Source organism: Zalophus californianus, chromosome X (assembly GCF_009762305.2).
Source record: "Zalophus californianus isolate mZalCal1 chromosome X, mZalCal1.pri.v2, whole genome shotgun sequence".
Lineage (NCBI taxonomy): Eukaryota > Metazoa > Chordata > Mammalia > Carnivora > Otariidae > Zalophus > Zalophus californianus.
Window position 1 is genome coordinate 16822068 of NC_045612.1, and position 12307 is coordinate 16834374.

A 12307-nucleotide genomic window follows, 5' to 3' on the forward strand; every position below is an offset into this window, starting at 1 on the left:
CCTTTGCCTTTTCCTTTGGTTTTAGTCATCTCCGACTTTGGAAATCTTGCTAACAAGAGTTGATCCCCATCCAGCTCAATTGCATCCTCTTCCAGGAAGCCTTCCGTGCTTTACTCCTCCCAACCCTAGAGGTCGATTGTCAGTTCTTCTTTGCTATTAGATATGGACATGAAGAAACATTCGAGCAGAGAAGCAGGGGAATCGTGTGGGCTTTGCGATCAGACAGTACTGGGCTGGACACAGTGTGAAGGACCCAAGGTCTGCACCTGGAATTTTGGGGAAGTCAGTTAAGGCTGCAGAAATCTGGGGTAAGTCCAGGCAAAAGCTGACAATAAGGTAACTCACAGCAGCCTCCCAGGATTCATCCCAGCAATAAATTCAAACAACTCCCAACCACCCTTTTCAGGATTTTCACATCCTTTCCACCCTTTCTCTCCAGGGAAATCTTGCCATCTCTTGGAGGCTGAGGCATAACTCAGTTCTCTTATTCCTTCTCTGATTTCATGTTCCCGCCTCCAATCCCAAGAAAAGTCATTTCTTTTGTTGCTATAGGATGAAACATAAAGGGACTCCGGATCTCTGCTGCCAAGGTCACTAAGTTTCACGATTATTCAAGGTGAGACTGGAGGTCCACTTCTTCTCAGGAGGCTATCTGCTGAGTCATTTTTGCAGCCGCTCTCAATCTGTGAGTTGTGCGAGCTGGGAGGTGCAACTCCCTGGGAGCCGACTACCTCGAATGTTCAACTCCCTACACTCTATCGTGGCAGGTGGACCCCATAGCCACCGGGTCACGTTCGTTGGACTTCACACTCACGGTGTGCACTGCCCCTGGGAAGGACACTCTCCTGCTGGCACTATCCTTCCCCTATTCGTCAGGGTCTGGGAGGAGTTGTGAGGCTTTATTGTGTGAACAATGTTATGCGATAGTTTATGATGCTGCCCTACTCACTGTAATGGTTAATTTTCTGTGTCCACTTGACTGGCCATGGGATGCCCAGATTCCAGGTTATTTCCGGTTGGATCTGCGAGGGTGTTTCTGAATGAGACGTGGGGTGAGCATGATCCAAACTCACTGAGGGCCTGAATGTGACACAAGGCAGAGGAAGGAAGGATTGTCCCCTTTTCTCCTGCCTCACTACTCGAGGTGGAACATCTCGTCTCGTCTTCTCCTGCCCTTAGACTGGGATTCATATCATGTCTCCCCTGGTTCTCAGGCCTTCAAACTCAGACTGATTTACACCATCGGCTTTCCTGAGGGTTCCAGCTGGCGGATAGGAGATCGTGGGACTTCTCGGCCTCCAAAAACGTGTGGACCCAATTCCTCATAATACATTTTCTGTTAAACTTATCTATCTAAACCTAGACCTCGATATATGTCTCCTATCGGTTCTGTGTGACTGGATAACGCTGACTAATATACTTGGACTCTCTCAGCCAGCTGCAGCTGTTGAGAGATGGCTTCATAGGCCACAAATAGAACTCTGGAGAAACAGCAAGACCAAATAAAGTAAAATTAGTCCCAGACTATGGGTGAGGAAACGAAGACAGCAGAAACAGACAGCCCGATAGGTGGGCAGCGCTAAGCACACGGCCATTGGCCCGGATGGGTGTCTTTTCCACTAGAGCCTGGCCGCTGGTTTACAGACTCAGAGTAGGCTTCTGGTTGAGCTCTTCCAGAGCCGGGGTTGGGGGTAAGAATTTCACAAAGATCTAGAGGGCAGGAGAGTTGTGGCAGGCTTTGTCCAGCAACCAGGGGAGGGATGGATTTGGGAAGTTAATCCCCAGGGAGAGAGAAGGGAAGAAAGACTGGAGCTGCTGATGTGAATCCTGTCCCAGGATCTGCCGACCCTTTTGACATCTGTCACTAAGGCTTGTCCGTCTGACTGCTTCTGTGCATGGACCCGTGCTGGACCCTTTCAATGCCTGGCATGTAATGACCGATACCACACAGGTCCTGTCTTTCCAGTCATGGATGCCTCCTTCATCGTTGTGTCTCCGATCACTCCCGGCCCAGTCACACTTTATCCACCCGCCTGGGAGGCACTACCAAACACTACTGATCCACTCTGCATTATGGCTGGTGGTCACGTTTGTGGGCGGGACCTTTGTTGCTGGGATTCCTCCGCCGGCTCTTCCTCCTATCAGCTGGGTAACTTTAGATGATTTTTGTGCCTCAGTTTTTTTCATCTGTTAAATGAACAGTGCCAATAAGAACCATCTCACTGGGCTGTTGTAATGTTCGTTGAGTTAATGCCAGGCCCTTTCTTGGTGCCTGGAGCCTTCCCATACCAATGTAGCTCATATAAATCTGCATTTTCTGATTACCATTCAAAGCACATAATCCGCGTTTACAACACTATGCAGTTCTCCTGCTGTTTGTTCCACAACTTTATCACTTTCATCTGTGGTAATTTCTCCATGCTCATTAATAAATCAGGTAGTCCTAATTTTTCATTTATCTAGGTCTCCTATCTCCTTTCTAAATGTATCACCAGTTTCCCATATATAATGATATAGTAGAGCTCAGTGCATAGCACGGTACATACGGGGATTCAAGAAGTACATATGTAGGTACTGAAATAGAACCCTTCACCGGGAGATCTCCGGAAATACTCCTTCTTGAGGAGTTCCCAAACTCTCTCGTCCAATGGCTGGTTTTGCCAGGAGGCACAGTGGGAGTGGGGGCTCCGATAGGGGAGTTGGCAAAGGGCCCTTGAAGATTTGGTTGACTACCTCAGGCCAGTCTGCCAGGAAAGTGCACCAGGCTGAAATACGCACCGCATGAGAGTTGATGGGGCCTAGGAGAGAGGGGAGGCAGTTTAAAGGACGAGGGACCGTTCCAAGGAGATGATGAAGCCATTTACTTCCCTTGTGAGGACCGGGTGGGTTGTGAGCACCGGGGAGAAGTAAACACGTCAAAGGCCGAGCCTGTCCTGTACCTGTCTCACTGTGGTACAGAAAGACAAGGCTATCCCCGAGTCCCGAGAGCCCATATACATACACACACTCTGATATAATTGTGATATTGTGATATATAGGTATATATATATATATATCAGGACCTCACACATGTGCACAACTCAATGACTTATCCCAAAGAAAACCTGGAACTACCATCCACTAAAAGAAATACAACTGGCTAACCACCTTGAAACCCCACACCTGGTCCCTCTTAATCACAATAGTCTTCCTCCTTCTCAAAGGTCACCACTGTCCTGACTTTCATAATAATCTCTTCCCTTTCTTTTTAGTTTCACTGACAAAGCTTGCATGCGTAAATGCTAAGCTTTGCCAGTTTAAAAAAATTAAACGGCCCGCCTTCTCCCCCCATTTTTGGATATGTGACTCACAGGAAAGTGTTCAAATGGAAATGGGAAGAACCCTCTACTCACTTCAAGAAAGAAAACACTTCCATCACCCCAAAAGCCCCCCCGCCCCGTGCATTTTCCCATTTTCCGATTCAATCCCTCCTCCCGCCTTCAAAGAATATACATTCTTAGTCATTGTTAGTGGTGCTCTGTGCATCTCCATCAGACCCTATTTGCTATGAAAAATATTTAATTTCCTTACTGATTCTTTTTCTGCTTGTTCTATCAGTCACTGAGAAAACTGTATTAAATATCTTCCACCATGATCGTGGGTTTGTAATTCTATTTCTCCTAAAGGTTCTCTCCAATTGCCATTATGTATTTTTAATTTGCTAAGAGGCGCATTAAACAGTAACTGTTACATATTTCTAGTGAATTGAACCTCTTATCATTATCAGATTTATTTTTTAAAAAGATGTATTCATTTATTTGAGAGAGAGAGAGAGAGAGAGCGAGCACACACACGAGCTGGCGGGGGGGGGGGGGAAGGGCAGAGGCAGAAGGAGAAGCAGACTCCCCGCTGAGCAGGGAGCCCCAAGACCCCGGGATCAGGACCTGAGCTGAAGGCAGACGCTTAACCGACTGAGCCACCCAGGCGCCCCGATCTCTCTGCATTTTAAACCCCATAAGGCAGTATTCTCCCAGATCTGCCCACATATCTTTCCAATACATCACTTTTCACTTACTTTAAAATTTTTCTTCGGCTTGAGGGATATTTGTTAGCAGTTCCTTGAAGTACCATTCTGCTGGCGACACATTCTCTCAAGTTTTTCTCTATTTCGTGTACAACAATATCTTTTTTTCCATCTTCATTCTTGAAATATATTGCGGCAGGGCAAGGATGCTTCCATCGGAAATGATTCTCTTTTAGTACATGGAAGGTGGTATTTCATTTTCTAGCGGTTTCCATTTTTTACTATTGAGAAGTCAGCTCTCGGACTAATTATTGCTACTATGGTGGTAATTTGCTTTTATCCTCTGAAAGTTTTAGAATTTTTCTATTTGCCTTTGGTTTCCAATAGCTTTTCTAAGACGTGCTTAGGTGTAGATTTCTTTCATTTTTCCCTGCGAGTTGTTTGTTCTCAGCTCATATCTGCTCAAATACTGCTTTGCGTCATTCTCTTTCCTGTCCTTCTGAAACTCCAATTGTCCTCTCCTCCTTTCAAACAATCCTCTGTGTGTCTCACCTCACCTGTGTTTTTCTCCTGTTTATCTTTCTGTGTTTCGTTCTGGATATTTTCTTAGGACACAACCTTTGGTCCACTGTTTACCTCTTAAGCTGTGTCTGGCCTGCGCTTACACACATCCGCTGAAGGAGGGAGTCCCTGTCACGGACTCCTTTGTCAGCGTCTGCCAACCTGAAAAGTCAAAGCACAGGAGGTAACTGAGGCTTGCTCCATGTGGAACCTGGGAGAGAGGAAAGGACTCTTCTCCTGGACATCTGGGGTCGATTCTCAAGGCTCTCGGCAAGACGATGATGATGCAGCCAAGAGGTAGGCAGTCTGAGGCCTGATGACGGCAATCTGGGTACAGAAGGCTCTCATGAAGGAAACAGTCTCACGGCACAAATGTATGGATATGGCGGACCAGGTTGAAAGTCACAACCTAGAGCATTGACACTATTTGACCTGTTACAACTCCCTGAAAAAGTTCCAGGTCCATGCTAGGACATTTGTTCATTTAACCTGACTGGGAGGTAGCTGTGAGAAAGCCCTCTCATCACGGCATTTACTGGGAAAACGAAAAAAAAAAAACACCCCAAGATCAGAGACAATTGTTTAACCTCAAGATCACCTGAGGTTGCCGGCATCTTGTATCTTAGTCAGGGTAAAAGATAATAAAAACCAACTAATAAATAATAATATATTTGTGAATATCTGTTGAAACAAGTCATCCCTCATTACCCTTGTATTTCAAAAATTTCCACCCTAATTTTGGTTGTTTATTCTTCCATATGAAAGTTAAAGTCAGCTTGTCTAATCAAAAATATCCTCTTTGTGTTTCTGGTAAGATTATGTTGGGGGGAAAATAGTGCACATAATTGTATTAAAAGTAATATTGGCACATCGCCTGACCCCATCACCGGTCATGTGTTGAAAGTATAACTTAACTTAGGGAAATTTAATAAATGTCTTTATGATGTTGGGTCATCCTATCCCAGATCTGGGGGTATCATTCGACTTGTTAGAATATTCTTTTATATCCGTCTTTTCCTTTAAGACACTACTTCCTGCGGTTTTGTTTTTTGGTTTTTTTCAATTAAAATATATATTCCTGGCACTATTTCCTTCGAATTGCTATTCTGAATAGGATCTTTAACGTCATTGTACGTTTTCACTGATTATTTTCTATATATATGAAAGCTGGTGATACATTTATATTAATTTGTACTCAGCCACAAATTGAATTCAGATATAACATATCATGGCTAATTTCCCCTTCTCCTTTCCATTTTTTAAAAGTAAGCTCTAGGGGCACCTGGGTGGCTCAGTCGTTAGGCGTCTGCCTTCAGCTCAGGTCATGATCCCGGGGTCCTGGGATGGAGCCCCGCATCAGGCTCCCTGCTCAGCAAGGAGCCTGCTTCTCCCTCTCCCACTCCCCCTACTTGTGTTTCCTCTCTTGCTTTGTCTCTCTGTCAAATAAATAAATAAAATCTTTAAAAAAAATAAAATAAAAGTAAGCTCTAGCCTAATGTGGGGATTTAACTCACCCCTGGAAGATCAAGAGTTGCACCCTCTACTGAAGGAGCCAGCCAGGTGCCCCTCCCTCCCAATTTGATAAATCTTATTCTTTTGCTTTTTTCTTGATGTATGAACATGTATAAAGTCACGCTTAAAGCATCCAACCACTCATATTTGTCTTCCAGTTTCGGTATTGATTATTCTCTTCTGGTCTCTTAATATAGCATGTTAAGAGACTTCTTAACGTCCAACTATTTTACATTTCCCAGTCATGGCACACCATTCCTAAATATGCTTTCTGCATTATGTTGGCTAATATTCAGGGTTTTCTCATTAATGTTGCAGGGAATATCTGCTGCCTGGGTGCCAATAACCTCTGGCAAAGAGATGCATGAATAAGCAAGAAAATGTGTTCACAGAAGCTCGTGCAAGGGGCGTCCAGAGGCAAAAGGTCCTTTAAGGAACTGGAAGGGCAGAGACTCTGTACACCAGACAGACTCCTCAAAACCACAGCACTTGGCCCTCCCTCCCTTCTCCACGTGCACCCGGCTGCCCTCAACACAGCCTACCTGGTGCCCGGGCCTCCGCCTCCGGCCCCGCCCCTCGCAGGCCGCCGCCCCCCCCTGGGAACCACGGCCCCGCCCCTACGTTCTGACCCCGCCTCCTCGAGCGGCCGCTGGGCCCGTCGCTCCCACGTTCACCCTAGTCCTAGCGCACCGCCCCCGCCTTTCGCGCCTGCGCCCTAGCGACCACCCGGTCTCGCGGGCGGAGCCCTGGCAGGCCACGCCCCTCTGGCCCGGGCCCGGCCCCGCGCACACGCACTTCCCGCCACGCCTCCCCGCCCGCCTCAGCCCAGCCCCGCCCAGCCCGGCCGAGCCCAGCGAGCGCGAGCGCGAGCGCGGCGCGATGGACGGCCGAGTGCAGCTGATCAAGGCCCTCCTGGCCCTGCCCCTGCGGCCCCAGACCCGGCGGTGGAGGAATCCGATTCCCTTCCCCGAGACGTTTGACGGCGACACCGACCGCCTCCCGGAGTTCATCGTGCAGACGGGCGCCTACATGTTAGTGGACGAGACCCTGTTCTCCAGCGATGCCCTGAAGGTGACGTTCCTCATCACCCGCCTCACCGGGCCGGCCCTGCAGTGGGTGATCCCCTACATCAGGAAGGAGAGCCCCCTCCTCAATGATTACCGGGGCTTCCTGGCCGAGATGAAGCGGGTCTTTGGCTGGGTGGAGGACGAGGACTTCTAGGCCGGGAGCCCCCCGGGCCCGGGGGCGGGTGCTCGGGGGAGGGTCCGCTGCGCCCGTCGCCGCCGCCCAGATGGCCGCGGGCGTCGCCCCGCCGCGCCTCCCCCCCTCACCTTCGCCGCGCTCGAGTGGCCGCGCTCTCCCCCGCGCTGCTGTCCCCTCCCGCGTAGTGCTTGCCTTTGTTCCAGGAATAGCGCTCCGGGTCCCCGCCGCTGCCTCTGGGCCCCGCTCCGGAGCGCGCCGCCGCCCTCTGCGGCCGGCCGGGCCCCTCCCGTGCGCACTTGGACTCGGGCCCGCGCTCCAGCTGCGGGCCGGGCTCGCGTTACACGCCGGGCAGACCACCTACAGCCGGGCCGCCGCGGGCCGCCTCCGCCAGACTGACCGCCAGGCCTGCAGCGCGCTGCCCGGAGACCCGCGCTGCCGCCGCCGTCCACCGCGCGCCACCGACGGCCTGCGGCCTGCGGCGATCTGGGCTCAGCCAGGAAGTATCTGAGCGGGCCGCGGCCCCTGGACGGTGACTCCAGCAGCTCGCCACCCCCGACCCCCGGAGGGGCCGGCCAGCCTCTCGCCTGCAGCGGGACCCGTTCCCCCCCTCCTCCCAGAGACCTCTTCTGCTCCTGCCAGGTGGCCGCCAGGTCCCAGGGGTGCCTGGCAGCCAAATCCAGCCACTCGTTTTCTTTCTCCTGTGGACCTGTTCGTTTTGCCCAGAACCCAGTTCTCTTCTCAATTCGCAGCTGTCTCTCTGATGTGTGCCTTTTGTCCCACACGGTAATTAAGCCCTGCACTCTGCCCAGCTCTTCTACACTACCTGGACAAACGTCTTTTCCTTCTTTTCAATAAATGTCAGACGCTAGTAAAAAGAAACTGAGTCTCGGTGAATGTGGCACCTCTGCCTCCCCGGGCCAGTCGGCGGGGTCCGTGTGTCTCGTTGAGAGCAGGCCTGTCCCCTGCCCTTCTGTGGCTGATGTTGAATCTGGCATCCTGAGACAGAGCAGGTGGTCCTGCGGTGGTCCTGGGGACGGAGACCCCACTGGCCGTCATTCGGGCCCAGATGCCGACTCTTCCAGTCCAGTCAGCTCCATGCCCCTCAGGAAGTGGACCTCCATCTGAGTTTGGCCAAGGGGTATCAGGAAAAGGCAGCCGGGAGGCTTCTGGAAAACATTTCCTCCTTTCAAAAAAGCTGCTTGAAGGCAGAACACTTTTCTGTGACAAATCATGAATCCCACACATTTGTTACTGAACACCTGTCAAATTTTATTTAATCCATTATTCAGGAAAATCAGCAGAATGACGGGTTCTTTAGAAAAAGCATTTACATTTATAAAGCCTTGATTGTGTTGTAGAGAAGGGGATGCAGAAGTGTGATTGTTAATTTAGTACAAACCTGGTTGGTGAAATTACAAATTTCTCTGCAAGGTAGAAATGGAAAAATGTTACTTCTTCATTTTTCTCTGCATGCTAACCTCTGAAATCCATAGTGCTGGGTAAAGCCTCTGCTAGCTCATCTGTGTTAAGTATTCCCGTTAAGTCAGAAAAGGTGGGCTTAGGGCGCCTGGGTGGCTCAGTTGGTTGAGCGACTGCCTTCGGCTCAGGTCATGATCCTGGAGTCCCGGGATCGTGTCTGGCATCGGGCTCCCTGCTCAGCGGGAGTCTGCTTCTCCCTCTGACCCTCTTCCCTCTCGTGCTCTCTATCTCTCATTCTCTCTCAAATAAATAAATAAAATCTTTGAAAAAAAAAAGAAAAGGTGTGCTTATAAGGCAGCACTCAATCATCTCTGCCTCATTTCTAATTCAGGAACCTCAAAATTCTGATAGATTTTCAACCCAAAGAAGTTTCATTCCACAAAGAAAAATTGCACGTATGGTCATGTATTATTTTGTTTCGGTGGCCATAGCAAAGCACCATAAACTGGGGGGCTTAAGCAACATGTAATTGATTTTCTCAGGGTTCTGGAGGCTAGAAGTTGAAAATCAAGGTGTGAGCAAAGTCAGTTCCTTTTGAGGCCTGTGAGGGTAGGCCCTTCCAGAGCCCTCTCCTTGCCTGGTAGATGGCTGCCGTCTCCCTAAGCCTCTTAACATTATTTTCCCTCTATGTCTATCTACTTGTTTAAATTTCCCCTTTTTATAAGGAAACCAGTCTTGCTGGATTAGTGCAACCCTAATGACCTTATGTAACTTGGTTACCTCTCTAAAAATCCTATTTCCGCGTAAGGTCATGTTGTAAGGTACTGTGGGTTAGACTTAGAACATACCGTTTTGGGGGAGACACAGTTTATCCAGGAACTCCTCCCATGCTCATATCAGTGTCCTCAAGAGAAAAACTCCCTAGCCTGTTCTGTCAACGTGGCTCCCTTTATCCTAGACCCTGTATGTCATTTCACTCTGAAACGAGTAGAAGGTGTGAGGTAGTTCACCAGCCTTTAAATAGGAAGAGGCCCTTGGCTCCTTTCAGTGCAGCAGGCCTGTGGGAGGAGAGAGAAATAGAGACAGGGAGGGAGAGGGAGAAAAAATTAATCTCAGTACAATTTAGACCTTTAACCTCTGTATTGGCCTCGTGAGCGTTTATACAATTATTTTTCTCCTTGTCAGGCTTGCACAACTCTTCAGAAAATGTTTTATAGAAGCCAACATACTCTGCGATCCTTTCCTCCCCATCAGAACTGTCCCCTGGTGAAATAAGTCAGACAGAGAAAGACCAATCCAGTACTGTGTGATTTCACTTGTATGTGGAATCTCAAAGCTAAACAAATGAGCAAACAAAACAGAAACAGACTCATAAATACAGAGATACCAACTGATTAGTGACTATACTTGGAGTGACCAATTCATAATGTATAGAAGTATCAAATCACTATGTGGTACACTTGAAACTATTACAATAGTGTATATCAATTTTTCTTCAATTAAAAAAAAAAAGAATTGTCCCCTAGTTAGTAGTCTGTATACCGGTCTGAGGACTTGTATAATTTTTGGAGTTATGAATTGTCCCAATAATTTTTACACATTCCAAAATCTCTATATGACATTATAATGTACAGACACGAGACAGTGCTAGCAACAAAATTCGTGTGTTTAAGCAACATATTTGAAATTTGAAAAATTACTATATTGCTGGTGAATCACATTGGTACATTCAGCCCTCTATTCTTTAGCAAGTTGTATATCTTATTCGGTTAACATATGATATAATGCCTGATATTAGTATAATGCTTTCACTGTTCATTTGCCATCCCTTTTAATCTTCTATGCAAGACCTCGATTGACTTTTTCACTCATTTGTAGGTCAGTCACTTATCGTTTATTAACTACTTCCTCTGTCCCAGGCACCTTACTTTGAACTATGGATACGTCATTGCAAAAGGACAGTCCAAGTCTTCCGGGAATTTAGAATCCAGTTGGCTGTAGTGGTAAAACAACATGTCTATGATGTCTCAGTTTGGGATTTGATTAAGAAGGGCTTGAGTCCACGCTCAGTCACGCTGTATGACCCTGGGCAAATTTCATAACCTCCCTAAGCCATTGTTTCTCATATGAAAAGTAGGTGAAACAAAGCATATATATTGGGTTCCTTATAAGAATTTAATGAGATGACAAATGTAAGATCTGAGCACTCAATAAATGGGACTTGCCATAACCATAATAACAACAATCATTTGTATTATTTTTTTTAGGGTATGAGAATGACTTGGTGCTTATATATGGCACAGTGGGACTATAGGATAAAGAACAATTTTTTAAAGATTTATTTCTTTTAGAGAGAGAGTGCAAGTGGGGGGAGGGACAAAGGGAGAGGGAAAGAGAGAGAACCCTCAAATAGACTCCCCCTGAGAGTGGAGCCTGTCGCAGGGTTCGATCCCACGACCCTGAGATCATGACCTGAGCCAAAACCAAGAGTTGGACGCTTAACCGACTGAGCCACCCAGGCGCCCCAGATAAAGAATATTTAAATCTTGCCCCAGTTGAGGCAGGGACCGTCTCAATAGAGAAAGTAGGACATTGGTTGAGACTTGATTCCAATCTAAGAGGACCACCTGTATCTGAGACTGAAGAATGAGACAGCGTGGTTTGTATATAAAAGTCAGGAAAACTCTTGTATGCCATGGAAAGGCATAGATCAATTACCCCGTAGTCACCGGGGAACAAGGGAAAGATACTGACCGGAGCACTGATGTGATTGCATTTGTGTTTTAATGTTCATTCTGGGGCGGACACTGAACACAGATTGTGGAAGGATGCAATGTGGGTCAAGTCCAGCAATGAGTGTTTGGCAGGTGAAGGCTATCGAGGGCTTCAAGACAAAGGATGGGAAGAGAAAAGTGACACTGAGATTCATTAGAACTCTTAGTAATTAGCTGGGAAGTGGAATTTGGGAACAAGAGGGCTCTGGGATGGGTCAAAGTCTCTGGCTTAGGAATTGGGCCATTCTTGCATCTGACGTGGGCCAGGCTCTCTCTAGCTTGTTTATTCCTTTGCCTGGGATATTTTGTATCCTTTGCTTTCCCATAATTTTTTTAAAGGATTTTGTTTATTTGAGAGAGAGCACAAGCAGAAGGGAGGGGCAGAGGGAGAGGGAGAAGCAGACCCTGCTGAGCAGGGAGCCCAACGCGGGGCTTGATGCAGGGCTCGATCACAGGACCCCGAGATCATGACCTGAGCTGAAGGTAGACACTTAACCAACTGAGCTGCCCAGGCGCCCCTACTTTCCCATAATTTTCACCAGGCTAATAAGACTATTTCTTACTTGCTGGATCTGTTCATTTCATTCAGAAGTTCTTCCTGAACCAACAAGTCTATTTTAGTGGCTCCTCTAATGGGCATCCCATAGGTCCTCAAACTTTCATATGGCACCATATTGAAATAGGACGACTCTCATTAAGTTGTGGATATTCAATCCATTTTGTGGCAGGTTTAAAAATCAACTTTAGGGGCGCCCGGGTGGCTCAGTGGGTTAAACATCCGACTCAGTCTCAGCTCAGGTCTTATCTCAGGGTCGGGCGTTCAAGCCTCGAGTTG

The 12307-nt window shown here is 47.8% G+C and overlaps 1 protein-coding gene across 1 annotated transcript; it reads left to right on the forward strand.

Moving 5' to 3' along the window:
• Positions 1-7335: 7335 nt before the first annotated feature.
• LOC118356593 (translation initiation factor IF-2-like) lies at positions 7336-8166 on the forward strand. Its single transcript, XM_035725848.1, has one exon. It carries the CDS (start codon positions 7368-7370, stop codon positions 7785-7787), a length of 420 nt encoding a protein of 139 aa, XP_035581741.1. The 5' UTR covers positions 7336-7367; the 3' UTR covers positions 7788-8166.
• Positions 8167-12307: the final 4141 nt, after the last annotated feature.